Raw genomic sequence first — 22496 nt, 5'->3', positions numbered from 1 at the left:
GCGCATTCTGTAAAGATAGTTAAATTTAGGCTCCGAGAGGCATGCTCCGAGCCGACTTGTTGTTAGCACGTGCACACAACAACTGACTTTACATTCAAGCCGCCCCCGTGTCTTAAACATCTTCACCGGTGGATGCTTTTCAGTATCGCATTTGCGCCGGCGCCGGAGGTTTGTGCGAACGCTGCCCGCGGTTTGCCCCACGAAGCCCCCCTCTTGGGCACTGCCCGCCAGGCCACGTTCTGCAGCGAAGAAAAGTTTCCTTCCGGATCTCCCCCCCCCCCCCCAATCGCCGATCATCGTAAGCCGCGCATTCGGGCAGCAGAAGAAATGCATTGCACGACTCCGGCCATCGCAAAAAATTCCTCTGACCAATATGATTGTGCGTCCCTCTGTCGGCTTCCGAGATTGTCGTTGTACGGTCGTCGGGAGGTGCCCCCTTGGACCCGAGGGACGTTGCTCCAGCATCTCCTCGCGTGCCGGGCGCTTCGCGAAACAGCTGGGAGGCAACGATCTCCCGCAGCCAAAGAGACGAGCATTCGCATGAAAGCAACATCAAGAGTTGTCAGAGGATAACGAAGAGAAAAGTCCTCCAAGCCAGCGGGGGGGGGGGCAAGAGTGGGCTTTTCTTTTTATCTATGGGTGTGTGCGTGAGAGAGAGAGACTGTCTATAAGTATCCTAGTCGGTATCCATGCGTGAGTGTGTAATAGAATCTGCGTGTGTGTGTGAGCGCGCGTGTTATGTGCGTACTAGGGAAGGAATGCTGCGCGTGTCTGACTGCCACGCTGAACTATGAGTGCGATCTTGGCGTCCGCCCCACTTGGGAAAAAAAGCAAAGCGGGGGGGGGCGCCCTCCACCGACACTCTCCGATAAATAACGGGGCTCCAACACCGCCCCAACCACACCCCAATGCTGCCCCAACCACTCCCCAACGGTAACCCAAGTCCCCAACCACGCCCAAACTCTGCCCAAACTCTGCCCCAACCACGCCCCGACGCTTCCCCAACACTGCCCCAAGGCCACCCCAATGCCACCCTGACACCCACCCCAACGTTGCGCCAAGGTCACCCCAACGCCATCCCAACGCCACCCCAACGCTGCCCCAACGCGGATTTGCACGGCCCCCAAAAGTGCGAGCGATGCTCCTCGTCGGCACGTTGGTCGAAGGTGCGTCGGGGAAGGACGATAAACTACCCACATCGACACCGTCGCTAAAGGCGGATCCCTCACAGCGGTTGTGGCGAAGCCCTCGTAGATTCTGCACGCGTGTCACGGTGGTTGGAAACAAGGCAAACTGTTGCTTAAAGACCGCGAATCGTGGCAACTCGCGTAATATCGGGGCTGGCGATCCGAGGGCAGTGCTCCACCACGCTGCCAATCCCAGAGTGCTGCAGGGATGGCGCCATGTTAACTACATCGCCTCGTACGCAGGAGGTCGCGGGTTCGATCCCGACCCTGACGCCTGCTGGACATTTGAAGCTTGCGTGTCTCTCTCTCTCTGCCCGCAATCGCGTGGATTTTTATTCCTTTCACTAGACATATCCGCGTGATGATGTGAGCCACTTCTGTGAAGCTATTGTTTGTGGCCACGTCGCTTCTGAACAAGAGCTACGAAGCCCAGTGGGGGCCCCACCTTTGTAGAATAAGAAAAAAAACTTGTTTCGCAGTCGAGGCGTTTTTCCGCCCAACACGCCGAGTCAAAACCCGTTGCAAGAGATTCACTCGGCCCCTGTGTTGTCGTTTCCAGGCTCTATGCAATTGTTTCGGCTTTCCGCCCCTCCCACGCGCAGTTGCCGCGTGTGTTGCTGTTGGCGTGGCCACGATTAGAAGAAGCGCGCGTTCAGAGGATTTGGATTTTTATTTGAGTGACATTAAACTCCCAGCAGGGTGTGGCGATGTGTCAAAGTGCCCGCGTTGTCGGCTCGGATCGAACATTGTCAGTGAGTTTTAATTGGGGCCCCCACGGTGGAGAGATGTTATCAGCCTCGCCTGGTATGTCAGAGGTCGTGGGTTCGATCCCGACCCCGATGCCTGCTGCTGTATATTTGAAGTGTTGACGGCAGAGGCACGTCCGTTACCAAATGTTATTTTATTTATAAATATTTATAAACAGCAACCTGTTATAGAATCTCCATGAACCAGTTATTCTTCCCCCCCCCACTCCCGGCTTGGGTGTCTTTGTCCCGGCTTGCATCAACTTGTTCCCGATGCCAACGCTCCGCTCGCTCGCGTGTACGTGAGCCGCAGTTGCCTATGAGGTCACCGCCGCTCATTAGTCCGCACAGGGGTCGGACGCCACGTGTGCACGCACCACGTGTGCACGCACCACGTGACCGTGTGGTGGTGGTGGTGGGAGTGTAACGATGCTTCTTGGGTCACTGTGGATTAATATCCCTTCTTAAGTTCCCGATGCGTGCGCCCGGGTTGAGTGTGCAACAAACCGCTGTTTGGCCATTTGTACCCGCTGTGTGTAATGGGTTTCGTGTGACCTCTGGCCTCACTTTTGAGGCACCTGCTTACATGTACATACGCATGTTGAACTTCTTTCGTACCGTACGTAGCCAACCGTGCCGTATGTATGGTGAACTTCTTTTGCACCGTACGTAGCCAACCGTGCTAATCGTAGGTGCGGTGCACATTCACGACAACCTAAATAAAGAAAAAGTCCAATCGTGACCCCTGGCATCGTGACAAATTGTTGCATTGTAAGGGGAGGCGAATCGCCGCGCCCTCTAATAGCACGCGAGGCTTATCCCTGAGATTATTAATCGTCACAAATTCCAAACTTGCATCCAAAGGCCGTACGTATATCAATGACAATTATCTATGAGTCAGTTGAGGCATGAATGCTCCGCTATGCTAATCATTACGCCACCGCACCAGGTACTCATTTGAGGATGACTTGATCTAGGGGAGGCCACGGACCAGTTCAGATAATCGTCACTGGTGTTGGCCCTGAGCGGGAATGGAACTCGGGTCGCTGGGCTCGTAGAGCTGCGGGGCTAATCACTGCACTGCCGCTACAAGCAGCCCCGCGACAACTTTCTGACCCCGTGCCCCCTCCTGGACGTCTTTGAAAAAGAGCTTCATGGCTCGTCGGATTTTTCCAGGATACATAACGAGATTCCGATAGGTGCACGTCGAGTCATGCATGCGATGGCATCGGCAGGAGTTTATCGAAGTGCGTGCGTGCGTGTGCGTGCGTGCGTGTGTGTGTGTGTGCGTGCGTGCGTGTGTGTGCGTGCGTGTGTGTGTGTGTGTGCGTGCGTGGGTGTGTGCGTGGGTGTGTGCGTGTGCGTGTGCGGTTGTGTGTTTGTGTGTGTGCACCTCCTGTGTAAGCTGTACAATGCGCCGTGGTCGGTTTACGTGGTGAAAAACGACTGCTTAGCAGGCGAACTTAAATAATCTCCGGCTTGGGTCACTGACCTGCGGTATTTACACACATCGCTTGACCATGCTGCTGCAGCTGCATTGGCATTTGGCGCGTACAAATCACACCAAAGCCAACACGCGCGTTATTCAATCGTCTCTTCCTCCTCCACGTCGACGTCGTCTGGCTGCTGCTGTGGATGCAGAGAGCAAACAACGACACTCTCACATTCAGGTGGTCAAGCCCAGAGAGCCGCGCAATAACACCGGATAACAAAGTGTCTCATCGACTACATTTTGAACAATTGCCCCTCTTCAGAAAAACCACGTGGTGTTTGCATTTTGTATAATATATACATTATTGCCTGTAATATGCGTGCTTATTTTCTAAGGCCACAGTATTTATTTCTGCCCGTAATGTCGCTCGTTACATGTATACAGGGACCCCTCTACTTACAAACGAGTTAGGTTCCAGGTCTGTTCGTAAGTCGACTTGTTCGTAAGTCCAACTTTACTTCTGTCGATGCCAAACACCTGGTACGGCATGTACACTAAACACGGGGAATGGCTTTAAAAGTTGTATAATCTCCTGTAAATGTAGATGCCACTGGCTCTTCCTGCGGCATCTACGTGACATACGGGACAGCTTTGTTCGTATCTCTGAAAGTCCGTAAGTCGAATGTTCGTAAGTAGAAGAGTCCCCGTGTATACATTTTTTGTTTGTTTACGCGCACAGTATTTACCACAGCTTTGGAGGAACACAAATCGTGGATTGCCTGGTGGGTGGAGGGGGGGATGACATCACGCCGAGTCTGACCCTGCAGAGGTAGGGGGGTAGTACAATGGAAGGAGCCGCCACGTGTTTGTTTTTGTGCTCTCTCACAGGACTCTGTTTATCTTGCCGATAGCTGCTCTCACCAAACAAGGAGCAGTACCGGCGCTGCTGGTTTCTCTTGTTTTGCTGCTTTGGTGAAGAAGGAGAGGTTGGTGGTGGTGGTGGTGATGATGATGCAAACCCGCAATCGAGTAACTTGGAGATCTGGTTTAGAGACCGCACAGGAATGGGCTGTTGTGGTGGCGATGATGATGGCGGGTGTGGTCACTCACCACCCACCTGCAGTGGCTTTCTCACTGGCTCCTCGGCCGTGCGAGCTGGGTGGAGCGCGTTATTATTTGTTCGCGGAGGAGGGAGAGGCGTAGGGAGAGGCGTGTCGGAGGGAGCCTCATTTTGTCTGCTGCCTTACATCCGTTCTCTCACTTGCGATCTCCGCAACGGCGCTCGTCGTTGTTGTGTCCAGGCCCCCCCCTCCGCCCGCACCCAACGACCTCATTGGTTCCTGGACGAGGACCGCAAGTCGCCGTCGTGAGTCGGAGGTCACCGGTACTCCCCCAGTCGTCGTCGGCCGTGCAGGATGTGCAGTGCTGTGGGCTTTGCCGACTGCTGTGGGCTCACGCGGAGTGTTGTGTAACCCACCGCGGCTGTGCGGTGATTTGTCCCTGCGTGTACTCGTTCCCTCCCTCGTTAAGATGATACTTCCCACGAAAAGAGGACATAGTCTAAGTTATGTTTTTACCAGGTAAGGCCCACTGAGCTAAAAAGTATCTCTTTTTCCATAAGAGAGCTGGCCACATGATAACTTAACGAAGGGGCTTATCATCATGTGGACATTTATAGCAACCAAATACTCTGAACGCATGATGTTCATTTGAAATGTGGAGGGAAAAAGCGGAGGACCTGGAAAAAAATCCACGCGACCACGGAGAGAGAGACACGAACTCCAAATATACAGCACACATCAGGGTCGAGATCGAACCCACGACCTCCTGCATACCAGGTGAGGTGGTTAACATCTCGCCACCATGTGGGATCCCACTGGATGCTGCCCCGTAATATATTTGGATTCATACACTTTGGTTCTTTCGGTAAAGTCACGTAGGCAGAAAAATAATAGATCACGACGTTTCGATCGCAACACAAGCAACCGTCATCAGGTGTAAAACAACCACAGCAGGATGGGAGAGTTGAGTTTACATTTGTGTATGGTATGTGTACTCTGGCCCCTGGTGGCCTTTAGTGCGGCCTGTCCTACAAGACACACAGAGTGACAACACCACCCCATCATCATCATCATCGTCGTGCTGCTGTCAAACCCAACATTGGTTTCAAATGTGTGGCGGCAGCCCTCGCGATGATGATGTCTTATCGGCTCAAGTGCCACTCCACGTGAAACTGAGTGAAGATCGCTGAATTAGACGATCGTGTCAGAAAGCCAGACTCCTGGCCGGAGGGAATCCACTACACCTTCTTAAGGTTTCCCGTGTGACGATTTAAACTTCGTCGATTTTAATTCCGAGTTCTCTAGGGCAGCACGTGCGCCCCTCCCCCAAGGCTTCTAGGCCTGCTTGCCGCCCCCCCCGCTTCCACAAAACCACACAACTCCTCTGTGCAAACTGTTGTTGTTTGGACCACACTCTATCATGGGCACCCGTGACTGATTAACTCCCAGGGGGCCCAGTGGGGACACTGGCGACTGAGGCAGAGTTTCCACTCTGGAGATCTTTCCTGCCCTCGTGGGCAATACGACACGGCAATACACAACAGGCAAGAAGATCCATAATACAGGTTTTTTTTTGGGTTAGATCGCGTAAATGTGTGTCGTTAAACCCGCCACCACATTTATATATTTACGCGTTCTAACCCCAAAAAAACTCTGTATTACGGATGATATTGGTCGCGAAAGCGTACGCGTTACACAGGCAAGAAGATGTTTGTCTCTGTTGATGTAAAAAATTTGCCAGTTTTTTTTAAAGCCTTTCTAAATTCTGGCCTTTTGCTTATCCCTCATTAGGTGTTTCAGCTCTTGCACGTTCCTTACACAGGTTCGTCGTTTTATGTAGCACCTCCACTCCTTAGATAGCCAAGTGTTGAGTTAATTTATCATTCAGGATAGTTTCTTATCGCTCCAACATGGGGACTGTGTGTGTGTGCGTTTCTAATGGTTAGCGCTACGCGGGACTACGAACCCGGCGACCCGAGTTTGATTCCCGCTCACGGCCAACACCAGTGACGATTGTCTGAACCGGTCCTGGGCCTCGCGTAGGTCGCACTTGTCCCAAAAGTCCATTAATGTTATATGGGTGATCTTTGTCTTCATTTTTTTGCTCTTGTGTTTTTTTGCACTTATTGTTTATTGTTTAATTAAAACATATTTGACTTCATTGCCCACATTCCCCCCCTGGAGGTCCTCCTAACCTGCTGTGCTTGCCAATTAGATACCTGGCCGTACCACGTTTCACCGGTGAGCAGGGGTGGTGGTGGCGTTGGCGGTGGTGGGAGTGGAGGGTGGTGGTGTTGGTGGGAGCGGGGTGGTGGTGGCAGCGGTGGTGGGAGTGGAGGGTAGTGGTGTTGGTGGGAGTGGGAGCGGGTGGTGGTGGCAGCAGTGGTGGGTGGTGGTGGTGGGTGGTGGTGGTGGCGGTGGTGGCAGCAGTGGTGGGAGCAGTGGTGGGTGGTGGTGGGAGTGGGGGGGGTGTCATGCCATGTGGAGGCAAAGCGGCCACCCTGCCCTCTCGCATCCTTTTGAAAACCTCTCCGAAAAAAATTGAATCGCTCGGCTTGTTGGGGGGGTTGACGTCAACCCGCATTACTAATCGCGCAATTATAAACATTAAAATGAATCGGATTGATGCGCGAGTGTGGTGACGCGTGCAAGCGCGCGGAGTTTTCGTGAATGTGTGGCGCGCTCTGTCTGCGTGGTTTGTGCGTTTTGTTTATTTGTTTGTTTCTTCGGGGGAGCTTCGCCGCTGTTGCCCATTTCCCCAGTTGCGACCACATTTCTTGAAGGCTCCTTTTTGCTGCGGGACAAATTAATTCGGATCTCGAAATGTTATCGGCCGTTGGCAGCGTTGCATGCCGCGACGAGGGCCGTGCCCGAGGGAGAATGCCGTGCTCGTGCATGCTCCCGGGGGGCCCATTGTGGCCGGCGCAAAGGGACCCCCGGTGAAGCCTTTCATAGACCGTTGGGGCAAGTGCTGCGAGCGTGCAGCGCCTATGAAGGCCGGCACTGTGGCACGCGAGGGGGTGGGTGGCCAGCACCACTCCCCGTGGCGATGTTTACACACCGCACCAGGTACTCATTTGTTATCGGCCATCAATGGGAATTGAACTCCGGTATCCGGGTTAGCTAACCCCTGCACTAACCAACAACAACCGCCATTCGCTGCGAAGTGGCGGTGACGTCACCACGGCGCTTGTGCCAGGCTAAGTGTACTTTAAGGCCACATGAAGTGTCGGAACGCCCGCCGGCAGGAGGTCACGGGACAGACCCAGGTGCCATGGGTTGACTTGACTGAGATGACGGGCCGATGCACCGCCTGCATTAACCGCGCACGCACACACACACGCACACACACACGCACGCACACACGCACGTACACACACACGTGCCGCATAGCCGGTTCGTGTAAATGTGACAGCTCGGGTGCAGTTATAGCTGCCCACCGAGGTAATGTCTCCCGGGATTTTGATTTCTGAAGTGGTGGAGGAGGGGGGTAGTTGACCACAGCATGCCAAGTATCGTTTTGAAGGGTGGCCGTGTGGCACACTTTTACTTTTAAAACTTTATCCTTTTCCAATCACTTGTTTATGTGTTTCCGCATGCTCAGTTGCTTGTTTGTTTTTTAATCGTAACGTTTCGTGACGCTGAATCGTGAACGTCATCAACGCTTTCCGTCTACCGTTTCTTGCGGGGTGGTGGGTGAAGTGTTTTTTTTGGCCAACGCAACACATCGCTGACGCAGAACGGTGGATTTTATTCTTGACTGCGGTGAAGAATGTAGTGCATTCGGTGAGAGACCCAACGCAGAATATCCCTGGGTTTGATCTTCCACGAGGCTGCTCGTGGTCCACCCCAAACCGCATCCACTGCACACACCATGGCAGTAGATGCGGATATCCTGAGGCTGCACAAATGTAACATGTAGAACTCTGCAGTAGTGTAATGACGCAATGCCCCGATCCACGAGGGATACGAAGGAGTCGTCGCAGCGATGCCACACGGCTGCTGCTCCTGACGCGGCAGTCTGGGCCTGACCACCTGAATGTGAGATTGCGGCGTCTACATCAGCAGCCACACGGCAGAAGTAGAAGTGTGAACAACATTCTTTGTAGAGACGTTACACAATGTGGGGTATTCTGAGCGCAGCCATTGAGAAGGGAAACCTTCCAGCGCTCACGCCGGTGAAGCTACTTTATTATTTTAATGGTGCATGGCTGTGATTCTGATCCGTTTTTAATTACAAAAATGGTCTGCGCGTACACGCGAGCGCACACGCGATGAATTTGTATGAAAAGCTCAAGATGTTTGTAATAAATCATACTCTCGTGCGGAATTAGTCACTCGCTCACGACTCGCACTTTCCAGTGAGCCAAGTGGCCCAGATTGCCACAGCGGGGGGGAGGGAGGAGTGGCCGTTTGGTTTGCTCCGATGTTCGGTTACTCAAAACGTCGAAAGGGAAGGGTTTGCGTTGTTGTTGAAAGCGTTCTGCGGCGTTCCGGGGCGGGGGGGGGGTCGTGGAAAACAAAATCTCTTTTCCTGAGTTTTATGTAGTTTTACTACTGGAAGCATTTATTTTGTTATCGTTGTTTGAACTCGCCATCACCTGTTATGTAGCTGTGTTTCAGAAGTGACCTGGCTATTGCAAGTGGAAATTTGTAGCAGCGAAATACTCCCAACGCACGTTGATTCTGAACGTGGAGGGAAAAATCAGAAGACCCGGAGAAAAATCCACGAAACCACGGGGAGAACATGCAAACTCCGAAATATCTAGATGTCAGGGATCAGGATCAAACCTACCTACTCCTGAATACCAGGCGAGGTAGTTAACTGTGGCACCCCTGATCTAGTCGGGAGCTATTCACAGACAATAATAATACATACAGTTATTAAACTCCATCTTGCAGCTTGTGCAAAAAAACTTTCGCCACCTTACTAGGCCTGCAGCCTGCGAGGGACCTGGGCTGCGTCGAGAGATTTCTCTGCAAGACTTTATTTGTAAATATGAGAAGATAAAATCAAATCTTTCTTGTAATGCATGCTGGGTGCCACTACCTTGTATGCATGTACGCACGTTGAACTTCTTCCGCACAGCACGTAGCCAACAGCGCTCGCTTCACGCTTAAGTCTGCGCGGTACAAAGCGGTACACCAGCGGTGGCCGATGCACGTGGGCCCGCGGAAGATTTTGTCGTTGCGTGCCGGCTGACGGCAAATAAAAAAAATCCCAAACTGAGAATTCGTTCTTGCAAAAAACAGAACAACCAACTTATATGATGCTCTTACGGTTCGTCCACATCGATATCACAGGGTTACATTCATCCGGGTAAATTGATACTCGTTTGGTTTTCTGGTGGCGGATCGCGGACTGCCCGTCGAGATCCACCAGAATGGGCCGCCGCGGCGCCCGCTTCGGTGGCCACCGCTGCTCGGTGACCATTGGCACGAGAGAGCGTCGCTTTACCGCATCCTCCGGCTGGCTACGTGCGGCGTGAGAAAAGTCCAACATTCGTGCGTGCGTACGTACGTAATTCTACCGCTGCCTTTTGAATCGGGGGTCGTCACTTTGGGATTAAGTATCTCATTCGTGAAATGTTGCGTGTGCGTGCGTATTAGCTGGGGAGATCACTCGGCCAGGTGCACTCTTACCCATTGTTCGACGCGTTTTATGAATGCGCGCTCATGCAAGCCACGTGGTGTTTTTTTATTTTATTTTTGATGCGTGTAGAGTTTGGGTAAGGAAACTACGGCATTCGGGCTCGATGCAGGAGGGGCCGTGGTCTAGGCGGGGCGCCATGGTGGCTGTGAGATGTTAACTCCCTCGCCTGGTATACAGGAGGTGGTGGGTTCGATCCCGACCCTGACACCTGTTGTATATTTGGAGTTTGTGTGTTCGTAATGTGGTCGCGTGGAGTATTTGGCTGCTATAAATGTCCACGTGATGATGAGCCACTTCGTTGAGCTATCATTTGTGATAACCAGGTCGCTTCTGACAAAGGGCAGCACAGCTCCGTGGCCCTTACCTTGTTAAATGAAAATAGCAGCCGTAGTCGTGACGAACTGACCTCGTGAAGTTTCGAAATGCTGCGTGCCATCATCCGCTTGAGAGATCCTCATCCTGCACCTACGGTTAGCACAGTCGGCTACGCACATTGCGAAAGAAGTTCAACATGCACACACACGTACAACGTCGTCGTCGTCATCACGAGCTGCAAACCCCCCCCCCCCCCCCGGGGCGTAGCGGTCCCCACGAGACGGCGCCGGGCGATGGAGCCGCGCCCTCGCCGCCACGCATTGGGTGTGCAGGCCGAGGCTGTGCTGGCGATGCTCGGGCTGCGCGCGTGCTCATTGCAGCAACACATCGGTGTTCCGGCGTGTTCCGGCTTTTGGAGGCGTTGGCCTGCCAGGTGGTGGGGGAGCGGTGGTGTAGCGGTTAGCGCCACGCTGCGCGACGAACGCGGCGACCCGAGTTGCATTCCTGCTTCACGGTCAACACCGGTGACGATTATCTGAACCGATCCTGGGCCTCCCATCGGTTGATTCAGCCTCAAATGAGTACCTGGTGCAGCGTTGTGTAAACATCGCCACTGGGATCACAAAGGCGGCCGGCCGTGGTGCTGGCCACCCGCCCCCTCGTGTGCCGTGCTGGCCTTAATAAGTGCTGTTCGCGAACAGCACCTATTAAGTGTAGCCTTAACAGCCTGTTAGGGCTACACGGGGGATCTTTGGCCTGGCGAGCAGGCCTCGACACGAACACGACGCTTGGTTTTGGAGAAGTTGGCCTGCCGAGTGGTGGACTTTGTGGGAGGGTGGGCGGTTTGATGGAAGGGCGGTCGAGTGTAACTTGTTGTGGCTATTGTTGTTGTGGTGGTCGTGTGCAGTGGCCTGGTGTGCTGGGGAGCAGGCGTTGACACGAGCAAGATGTCGCTGTACGATGAGCCCATCGGCGAGGCCGGCAGCGACAGCTTCTGGGAGGTGAGTGTCCCCCCCTCTCCTCCGGGAGACGCCCCTGAGGCAGGCGCGGTCCCTCCCACGCCACTGCTCGAGGTGTCTCGTCAGTTCTGCACCGCAGTGGCAATGTGACACTCGCATGCAAGACCCACCACATGCAAGGTGTCTCGTCCGTTCTGGACCGCAGTAGGAATGCAGAAAACATCCACTCCAAGCCACCGTGTGGATTGTGTGACACGGAGCTCGGGGGATCTCCGTATGGGAGGGAGTGTAGACCACCACGCAGCCGCCCTGAGGTTGTTGTCCTCCCCCTCCGCACCTCCGATGAACTCGGTTGTCTACGTGCGGTGTGTAAGAAATCCAGCGAATAAACGAACGTGTGTCGAGATCGCGAGTTCTCAACCTTCGTGGGACCGCAGCAGATTTGTGTGGAACAGCGTCGACCGCCGTCGTTGTGGGCAGTTGACGCCTACAGTGGTCGGCGGGGCGGCGCAGCGGTAACGCTCGCGGCTCGCGACAGAAAAGTTCCCGCGTTCGATTCCCTACTCGGGTGCCTCTCCGTTTGGAGTTTGTAAGCTCTCCACTTCTTCAGAGTTTGTAGTTCCAGTGGCCTCCTAAGAGCGCTCCAGACGGCCGCAGAAGCGCAGATGGCAGAGCGTGCGGAATCGCGGGTTTGGGTCTCGCGTGACGCCCCCCCCCACCCCCCGCTTGTGTGCCCGCGCCCCCCGCACGCAGGTGGGCAACTACAAGCGCACGGTGAAGAGGATCGACGATGGCTACCGCCTGTGCAACGACCTCATGGCCTGCCTGCACGAGCGCGCGCGCATCGAGAAGGCCTACGCCACGCAGCTCACCGAGTGGACCAAGAAGTGGCGGCAGCTCATCGAGAAAGGTGGGCGCGGGCGGGCGGGCGTCTCCCCCCGGCGAGACGGCGATGCTCATTGGTTGCCGATATTTACAACGACGACAAATATTTGGGAAGGCTGCGGTTTCTCGCCCCTTTTCTCCGGGGTAACCAACCGCTACCGACTGGCGCGCACCGCACCGCGGCAAACCTCCAACATATCCTCGCGCCGTCTCGTTCGCGGATATTTTAATATTACTTGCGACGTGCGGACGAGCACGGCACGTACCGTACAGGTTCGTAATTGTGGCCCATGACGGCGCGACTCGTAAAATCCCCGAATTTAAGGACTCGCTTGGCTAAAAACTCTTAAAATTCGCACAGTTCCTTGTTTTTTTAACGATATCAGGGTTTTTTTTAGCCCAGCGGATTATGTGACCTGCAACAAGTCCCCCGCCTGGACCTGCCGGATCTCGTGGTGACGTTGCCGGTGCTCGCGGCGACGGCGCCGTTGTCGACGACGCGGCTGACGTGTCCCGCGTGCCCCCCCCGTCCCCGCAGGCCCGCAGTACGGCACGGTGGCGACCGCGTGGAAGGGGCTGATGAACGAGGCGGACAACGTGAGCACGCTGCACGTGGACATGCGCACGCAGCTCATGAGCAAGGACATCGAGACGATCAAGGGCTGGCAGAAGGACGCCTTCCACAAGCAGATGATCGGCGGCTTCAAGGAGACCAAGGAGGCCGAGGACAACTTCCGCAAGGCGCAGAAGCCGTGGGCCAAGAAACTCAAGGAGGTGCGTGCGGGGGGGGGGGGGCTCAGCTGGCTTAGCTGGCTGCACGGGGTCACGACGGCGCTGGCCGCCGCCGTGCTGTGGTCTCGTATTCCTTAGACTGTGCGATTTAGATTTTTTAGATTTAACTCTTACAATTCTTACTATTCCACAAAAAAAAATCCTGAAGAGTGGGAATTGGCCGAATAACCCGAGGTAGAAATCTCGCTCGATCGTCTTGTGGCTCGGTGAGGATATCCTAGAGAGAAAAAAATAAGAAAAATATTATTTCTCTGTCATGCGTTATGTTTGCAATGACACCTCGCACGGGGCCGGAGAGAGACGGCCTCCGCTTGTGTGACCGTCTGGAACGTGCTCCTCTTTCCAATATTCAGAAGCCGGCTGGAGCTATGCACTTTTAAACAATCATCTAGATTGACACACTCATTTCTTTAGGACCGCTTTTTTGTTGCGTGTTAGTTTCTTGTCGTTGCCCCCGCGCCTCCGATTAGCACGGTTGGCTACGCACGGCGTGAGAGTCGTGCTACGTCGTACGTTCGGCTCCTCGAACGTGTCGCGCCGTGCCCGGGGCAGGTGGACGCCAACAAGAAGCTGTACCAAGCGGCCTGCAAGGAGGAGAAGATGGCAGAGAGCCGCGACAACCAGTCCAAGACTGACCCGGCACAGCCACCCGATGTGCAGCGCAAGCTGGCGGAGAAAGTGGAACGCTGCAAAGCTGAAGTGCAGAAGGTGGGTCGGGGTGGTGTGCTCTGGGTAGAGAGTCGTGTCGTCGTCACGGGTGAGCGTGCACAGGGGCAACAAGGGATTCGAGTATTTGACTGCTCTCAATGGGCTTCTCTCTGGGCAGGTATTTTTGCCACTGGTGAAGGAGATGTCTCATAGTGTAAATGCTTACCCCGAGCTCTCAATACTCTGATAGGGCGCTGTTTTTGAGTTGAACGCCTTTTGGCGTCATCTGGTCCAACACCATGTGAGACTAGGCTCTAAAAAAACTGTCTCGGGTGTGGACCAATCAACTTCAAGGACAGTGCATATCATTATCATTATCAGAGTTGTTTCTTTTTGTTTGCATTTTGACTGCTTGTGTTGTGGTTATTGCAAACATGATGCCTTGTATAAAGGTGTCAGTTTTTTGTACCAGTTGAAAGGGTAAAAACCTATCACTATAGGTGTTAAGATGTTAAAACACCAAACTGAAACCTTTTACAAGGAATCATGTCTGCTATAACCACAATACTTGTGGTCAGAATGCAAACAAAAAACATACCGTCTTTGAAACTGATTGGTCCACACCAGAGACAGCTTTCTTTTGAGCCTAGTCTCAAAACGGTGTTAGACCAGAGGACGCCTTGGGGCACCTTTTGGCGTTTTCTTGCTGTGGTTGTCTCACCTGATGACGATTGCTTGTGTTGCGGTCGAAACGTCGTGATCTATTATTTTAAAACCTACGTGACTTTACCGAAAGAACCAAAGAGTATGAAAACCTATTCTCATATTGTGGGTTTAATCTCCCAGGACCGGTTCAGATAATCGTCACTGGTGTTCGCCGTGAGCGGGCAGTCGAACTCGGGTCGGCAGGTTTGTAGCGGAGCACGCTAACCATCGTCTCCTCACACACAAAGACAAAGATCCCCCGTATATCTTCAACAGACTGCTGGGGCAAGTGCTGTTATCGAGCACCTGTGCGTGTGCGCGCAAACACGCTCGCAACGAACGCACGCACGACTCTTCCCTTCCACCTTGTTCCCCTGCAGAGCAAGGACCGCTACCAGAAGGTTCTGGAGGATCTGAATTTGGCCAACCCCAAGTACATGGAGGACATGGAGCTGGTGTTTGACCAGTGCCAGGAGGCCGAGGGAAAGCGCCTCACCTTCTTCAAGGACGTGCTCTCAAGCGTCAAGGTTCACCTCGACCTGTCCAACAACGACAAGTGAGAAACCCGTTTCCGGACGAGCTAGGAAAATTGACATCGCGTACGGCTGGCGTTCTCGAGACATACGTGTGTGTGCACGTTGAAGTTCTTCAGCGCCGTATGTCGCTCCAGCCCCAACGTACGAATTGGATGCCGTCACGCAACTTGGTTTTGCTCTGTCGGTAACCGATGGGGGAATAATGGAGTGAGGCTCGGGAAACTGTGGAGGCGTAAATATTGAGACGTGCTGGGGATAAGTCCGCAGAGACTAAGACGTGCACAGTTGCGAAGACACCCACGAAGACGGTGAGACATATAGACGGGCACTCTGAACCCAGGGAGTATGTATGTATGTTGAATTTATTTTGCACTATTTGCACCAACCATTCTAATCTGAGGTATGGGGGAGAAAGACAACAAACAAAACACAAGCCGCAGTTCTCAAGATATGAGTTTTCAATCTGGATTATTTAAAAGCGCTATAGTTCTCAGTGGCTACCTAACATCAGACAGGAAGAGCGTTCCAAACGGCCGCAGGAGCTGCCGATGCAGAAGCGCGCAACACCTCAACGGGAGAAGAAGCGGATGCTCGTCCAGGGAGCCGCACTTACCGAGCGCTCGCCCTGCCCCTGTCTCCTCCCCCTCCCCCGTGCCGTCGCGCAGATTTGCTGCCATCTATCGGGAGCTGCAGCAGGACATCTCCAGCATCGACAAGGAAGAGGACCTCAAGTGGTTCCGTAACACGATGGGCGCTGGGATGCCCATGAACTGGCCGGCCTTCGAGGTGCGGGTAGCCAGGGCAAGGGGGGGGGTCGGGTGGCAGCGTGAGCAGGGGGGCAGCTTTGAGAGCAGCTGGGTGCGTGGCCAGCAAGAAGGGAGGTGAATTGGGATCGGGTCAAAATCTGGCCGCTTTTCAGTTCTGGAATTTTACGAAATCGCAAAGGCAACAAACAATTTGAAGCCGGATAGCGAAAGCCTACGTCTTAAACTTATTATGAATTATATATTAACCCTTTGCTCTTGCGAGACGTCTCCAAGTTGCAGGGGGGGGGGGGGGCCTCGTTCACCGCTGAATCTCTGAACACGCGAGTGGCTCCGCGTTTATTTAACTTGGAGAGGCGTCGTAGCGCCGCTGTTTTTAAAGACATCGTTACTCACCGCGGCGAACCGCAGCGACACGACCGCCACCCTACGATAGCCGGCGCCAAACGGTGCCGCACGGCCTCCCGCATGGCCTTGTGGGAGCCTCGCTGCGGATACAATTATTCAACTTCAGTTTTTCTTCCGGTTCCGTTCCGTTGACGTACACGTGTGTATGTCATGGGAATGGGAAAGGGTTAATTCCGAACGCTACGTTAACTTGCCCAGGATGTGGTGAGTTTAATTCCCGGTCGGGTGTTGACTTGGCCCCTCATCCCTCCGGGCTGGTTGTTCTGTGGAAGACTCGCCCCTGTCATAGAAATGTGGAATTTGCACGAATGGCGCAGGGCTGTAAACAGGATGGGAGCAGAGGAGGCATCGTGTTGTGTGCGGGTGCGTACATATACACAGACGTATGGGGAGTGGTGGCGCAGTGGTTAGCGCATTGCACTACGAACCCGGCCAACATAGGTCGACTCGGCCTTAAGTCAAGTACCTGGTGACGGGCGGGCGTGCCCTGCCTCACCCTTAATAGGTGCTCGCTAACAGCACTCACCCCAGCATTCTGTTGAAGGCCGTGTGGGGGTGTCTTTGCGCGCCGTGCGCGTGTGCAGGAGTATTCGCCGGACACCAACCGCACCATCAGCAAGCGCGAGAAGTCTCGCAAGGCCCCCGACGGCGTCACGCTCACCAACATGACGCAGGCTGGCGACTACACAACCGCGAGGGCCAACACAGAGAGGTGCGTGTCCCTCCGTCCGTGTCCGCTTGATGGTGCGCGCGAGCGTGTATGTGTGTGTGTGTGCGCGTGCGTGTGTATGTGTGTGCGCGCGCGAGCGTGTGTGTGTGTGTGCGCGCCAGGCCTGGTGGGGAGCGGTGGCGTAGCGGTTAGCGCTACACTGCGCTCCGAACCCGGTGAACCGAGTTCGATTCCCACTCATGGCCAACACTGGAGACGATTATCAGAACCGGTCCTGGGCCTCCCCTAGGTCGACACAGCCTCAAATGAGTACCTGGTGCGGTGTGTAAACATCGCCACTGAGGAGACAAAGGCGGCCGGGCGTGGTGTTAGCCACCAACCCCCTCTTGTGTCGTGCCGGCCTTCATAGGTGCTCGCTAACAGCACTTGCCCCAACAGCCTGTGAAGGCTACACGGGGCATCTTTGTCTTTGGCAGGCCTGGCACGGACTTCACCGCCACCGAGTGGTGAATGGCGGCCGTTATGCGGGGCAGCGATAGATATTTGTGGTCGCGTGGATTTTTCTCCGGGTCCTGCGGTTTTCCCTCCACATTTAGAATCAACATCACGCGTTCACAGTATTTGGCTCCTGCTATAAATGTCCACATGATAAGCCACTTTGTAGAGCTATCATTTGTGATGGCCAGGTGGCTTCTTAAAGAGAGCTGTACAGCTCAGCGGGCCTTACCTGGTAAAATAAAATAGTTTAGTTTTGTCGTGCCAAGAGTAGAAAATAATTCACTTTTTTTTTTTCCCGCCGCCGCAGCTTTGAACAGAACCAGAACTTTGCGGGCGAGTGGTCGGACGAGGAGGCCTCCAACCCGTTCGGGGGCGGCACCAACGGCCACAGCAACCCCTTCGAGGAGGACGGCGCGCCGGCCGCCACCGGCGTGCGTGTGCGGGCGCTGTACGACTACGACGGGCAGGAGCAGGACGAGCTCACCTTCCTCACCGGTGAGAACACACTCACCTCCCCCTCCTCACCACCAGCGCACACCAGAGGTCGCAATCGGGTACCCGATACCCGTACCCTACCCGATACCCGGCCGGGTACGGGTAGCCGTTTGCGACCCTGGTGTGGCCGGGTACGGGTAAGGAATCAAAACCCGTTTGCGACCTCTGGCGCACACTCACCTCACCTTCCTCACCACCAGCACACACTCACCTCACCTTCCTCACCAGTGAGAGCACACTCACATCACCTTCCTCACCGGCCAGCGCACACTCACCTCACCTTCCTCACCAGTGAGAGCACACTCACCTCCCCCTCCTCACCACCAGCACACACTCACCTCACCTTCCTCACCAGGCAGTGCACACTCGCCTTCCTCACCGGGTGTTGAACGGCGGCGGTGAGATGGAGGCAGCAGTCTTCACGGTCGCCCTGTTCACTGGTGAACTCTCCGCAGGTCAAGAGTTCATCAAGCTGGAGGATGAAGACGAGCAGGGGTGGTGCAAGGGCCGTCTGGAGAGCGGGAAGGTGGGGCTGTACCCCGCCAACTACGTGGAGCCCATCTAGGATCACACGTCCGTCCATCCAACCACCCCCCTTCCCCGCCGTGGTCATTTAAGCACCAACCCAAATGTTTACCCTCTCCCATCTTGACCTCTCCACCCCACCTGACCCCCTCCCCCGACCCCCCCCACTCTCCAACCGAGGACTCTTTATCCTGAATATCCACGTGACATGAATCCCGTCTGCACAAGGAGCTGATCAAAAGTTGCTCCAGCCCTCACTGAGCCTGCCTTACTTCCTGCTCTCCGATTGGCCGCGTTGGAGCTCACCCCACGTTTCATGTTCACCGCCGCGCGGCACGGTGACCGGCGGTGGCAATCTGTGCTACTTCTCGATTCGCAAAGATCATGTGGGGTTCCCACCTCCACACTTCTTTGCCTGAGCAAAAAAAATAAAAATCGTACAAAAAAATAATTTCTTTACCATGACACCCAACCTGCCACACTGATTGGCTTGTTCTGTTGCCTTGGTGACTTCAGTTATTGTTTTTTTGCTTTTGTATTTATACAGATTACTGCAAGCAGCCTATCTGGCGAGCCAGCATTAGTTACATCATTTTGTTCATGTTAAATAGATAAGTAAAAAGCTGCTATGAATGCTGCAATTCTTTTTTTTTTGTCACTCCGTAGCGGTTGTCCAAGTATTAATATTGACGTCACGTTACTGCAAAAACCAATCTAAACGAGAGTCTTCGCTCTTAAAGTGAAGTCATAGTGTCAATTTGCACACACGATAATCCCACAATCCAAAGGGATGCTTGATTCAAACAGTAACCTTGTGGTCTTGCCTAAACTGACTTCCAGGTCACAGTCGCACCCAGCGTCAACGCTTTTTTTGCAATCGACACGCGTGCTAACGTGTGTCCCGCTCCTGACGTTATGTCTGTGAGCTGCTCGATCATAACCATAAAATCCTGCCGGCATAGTCAAGTTTGACCTCCTGTATGTTGAACTTTTTTCGCACCGTACCGTAGCCAACCGTGCTAATCGAAGGTGCGGGGGAAGGACAACAAACTAAACACAAAGCAATTCTAAAGAAATTCGTTTGTCAATCTAGATGATGATTTAAAGGTGCGTAGCTCCAGTACCTTCCTAATATCGGAAGGAAGAGCGTTCCAGATGGCCACAGGAGCGCATCTGATAGCGCCGCGCGATGCAGCGACCGTCTTTGTTCGATGGCCAGCCAAAGGCCGCCGCTGTGAGGATGATGACCGGAGTTCGCGTGGTGGTTGTATGCTTCTAATGGAATGTAAAATTCTTATTTGACAAGGTAAATGTGTTCTCGAATTACTTCAGAAGCATTTTGCACGTCAAGCGAAATAAATCTCGTCCAGCAAAATACCCCACCAAAATGCCGCAGTCGATACAGTATTACGCAACAGCAAGTCGTGCCGTGAGTTGACTCCAACGCGTGCCTTTGTGGTGACTTATTTGCCGGTGAATGGGGAAGATTTTTGTGGTTGCATCGACGACTCACGCGAGAGAAACCCCGAGGAAAATCACATCCTCCCAACGCGAGCCAGATCGTACGCGAGCGGAGCGCTTTGCAGACCTCTAAGCGGTAACTCACGGGGGGCGCCTCCAGGCAGTCGGGAGTTGTCTCTAGCAGTCGGTGTGTGAACGCCACTACACCTCTTCACCCAGGCATCTGCAATCATTAGTTAACACGGCTGCGTTGTCCGCCACGTAATAGACAATGGCTAAGACCCGTCGTTTGCAACAGTAGCACACAGCGTGTTTTTGCGGGCCAATTCCCCAATTTGAAAGTGAACCTGCCTTCTAAAGTGTAATTGAAAAGATTGACGATGTGCAGTGGCAATGTATGCTGCTAATGCAGCGACATGGATGTTGGGTTGTGGAAGGTCGGTAAGAAAAGGACCTTGGTAACAATTGTCCTGTTTCTACCTTGAGCTGTAATTAAGGACATCTCACCTTCAGTGCGGCATGTGATTTTTAGCCTCGAGAATGCGTGGACATACTGCAGACGCCCTAGTTTACCCAAGCTTGCAAACAACATGGAAGCGAATTGGCCAGACATCCCAAACACAACTCCAATCCTGTAAAACAAAACACGTGTTTTAACCAGGCTTTCTTTGATAATTATTGTAATTGGCCAAACATGACAGTATTAAAGTAATACACTGCAAATGCTACGGCGAAGTTATTTTTAAGGGGGTGGATATCATTGTTAACTGCCTTCATTGAATCTTCTTGCAGCAGCAAGCATAGCAGCTTTGACGAGAGGGGCCTTAGGAAAAGCTGTCAAAAGCCATCGGCTATGGTGGATTTCGTCTTCGGGCTCCAGGCCACATCGCCTCCTATCAGGGCACCAATAGTCTCATTCTCACAACTGTTGATCGAGACTTGCTTCTTGAAGAGAAAATGAAAGTTCGCTTGTTTGTCAGCTGGATTTGTGACGTGATACGTGGGCCGCGATGTCTGGAGTTGAGATCGCTTTATCCAAATGGGATTTGTTCTGCGATTTTTTTTTTGAAATGCAAAAAAGAAAATGTCGTTTTTAGGAAACGTTATCGGTTAAGAAAAATCGTATTTTTTTTTTTCTATATTTTCGCTTTTGTTGAATTATTTTTTGTTCTTCTCAAAGCAAACAAACATCAAAAGTAGCAATGCACAAGCGTGATTGCAATTGGTTTTCAGTTGAGTCGCCGTTTTTACTTTGTAAAATCCCTCCACCGTGGTATTCTTTGGGGTCACTTTGGCACAAACGTGTGTTTAAACAAACACGTCCCTTAGAATCCCCCTTTCCTCCCTTCACCTCCCAACAACAAACTTTTTAAGATGACATCCCTCTGTGAACGGAACAGTCCAAGGACACGCTCCATCATCACCCCTTTTCCTCGTCTGCAACAGTGGACTGACCTGTACATCTTGACCCGTTACCCCCATCCCGTCGCCCATCCTTTTTGTGACAATGGAATGGTCCACTCGTTTTATCCACGTGGACTGGCTTGTGCATGGAGTTTTAAAAGTTAAGCCTTCCCTTGGTTCTTGGTAATAAGTGCATATTACATACTGACGTTAGACAGTGAAATGCTTAAATAAATCCTAAACATATTGCTTTAAACAAAAATCGTAAAGATAAGTTTATTTTCATATAATCTGCTTGATAAAAAGGAGAGAATGTGTTTAAGTGACAGTTTTTTTGTCTCGCACACTTTCACGTGTTTACGGTTTAAATTTATCGAACAATTCCGCGCGTTTAGCTTGGCTGTCGAGAGGGAGACCCCCACGTTTTACCCATTTTAACATTTTTTTTGCTTAAAAGATGTTTTCCCCCGTTCGTTAACGGATGTCCTCTTGTGTACAGATAGAGAATTAATAAATATATGAATAGTTATGACAATAAATATGTATACATGCAACCTGTCTGCGACCTTGTCATTGTGCGCGTGTTTAGCACCGCATTTTTCTTCGCGAAAACACGCGTGCATTTGCCCGTACACTTTTTTTGGCGAGTTGATGAATTTGCGTAACAATCGTTGTTCAATCTTGCTTTGATCGTTGTTAATTTCAACTTGTGACGCGCGCCGCCACCACCGCCAACAATTTCCCAAGTTCTGCGGTCCTCTCAATCGAAATCTTTATTTAGGCTGGAGAAATCCGATGAGCTCTGCCAATGCAGCAGCATGGTCAAGCAATGTGTGTAAATACCGCAGGTCGGTGACCCAAGCCGGAGATTATTTAAGTTCGCCTGCTAAGCAGTCGTTTTTCACCACGTAAACCGACCACGGCGCATTGTACAGCTTACACAGGAGGTGCACACACACACGCACGCGAACTTCGATAAACTCCTACTGATGCCATCGCATGCATGACCCGGAGTCTCGTAATTTACTCCTGGGGGAATCTCATGAGCTGTGAAGCTCTTCCACAGATGTGCAGTCGGGTCACGGGGTCAGCGAGCCACATCAACAACCGACACAAAACGGAGTAGAACGTCTAGGAAATGAAATCGCGAAAATAAATATAAAGTACAGAAGTACAAATTGTATAAGTACATTCCTGCCGATTTGCCTACAACAAAAGCAAGCTTAAGGCAACAAGACGATGCACAGTCCCTCCTCACATTGCGCATGAATACTCAACACTTGTGTAAGGCTAACATTTTACAAGTCACGGTTTGTAAAATGTGAAAGTTTTTTTTTTATAAATCCGACAAT

The 22496-nt window shown here is 52.7% G+C and overlaps 1 protein-coding gene across 2 annotated transcripts in view; it reads left to right on the top strand.

Annotated features, from left to right (window-relative positions):
* The window catches only part of LOC144727960 (protein kinase C and casein kinase substrate in neurons protein 2-like), a 68711-nt gene extending 47013 nt beyond the window's left edge, over positions 1 to 21698 (top strand). For both annotated transcript variants that reach the window (XM_078607114.1, XM_078607116.1), the window contains exons 2-10: positions 11302 to 11395; positions 12107 to 12263; positions 12777 to 13012; positions 13583 to 13738; positions 14764 to 14939; positions 15585 to 15705; positions 16676 to 16803; positions 17567 to 17754; positions 18210 to 21698. In XM_078607114.1, coding sequence (XP_078463240.1) covers positions 11302 to 11395; positions 12107 to 12263; positions 12777 to 13012; positions 13583 to 13738; positions 14764 to 14939; positions 15585 to 15705; positions 16676 to 16803; positions 17567 to 17754; positions 18210 to 18319 — 1366 coding nt within the window. In that variant the 3' untranslated portion in view covers positions 18320 to 21698. The remainder of the gene's footprint in view (positions 1 to 11301; positions 11396 to 12106; positions 12264 to 12776; positions 13013 to 13582; positions 13739 to 14763; positions 14940 to 15584; positions 15706 to 16675; positions 16804 to 17566; positions 17755 to 18209) is intronic.
* The last annotated feature ends 798 nt before the right edge of the window (positions 21699 to 22496 follow it).

The sequence above is a fragment of the Lampetra planeri genome, chromosome 27 (assembly GCF_965212315.1).
Source record: "Lampetra planeri chromosome 27, kcLamPlan1.2.h2, whole genome shotgun sequence".
NCBI lineage: Eukaryota > Metazoa > Chordata > Hyperoartia > Petromyzontiformes > Petromyzontidae > Lampetra > Lampetra planeri.
Note: the sequence above shows the minus strand (reverse complement) of the source record. Positions and strands in the feature narration are given on the sequence as shown.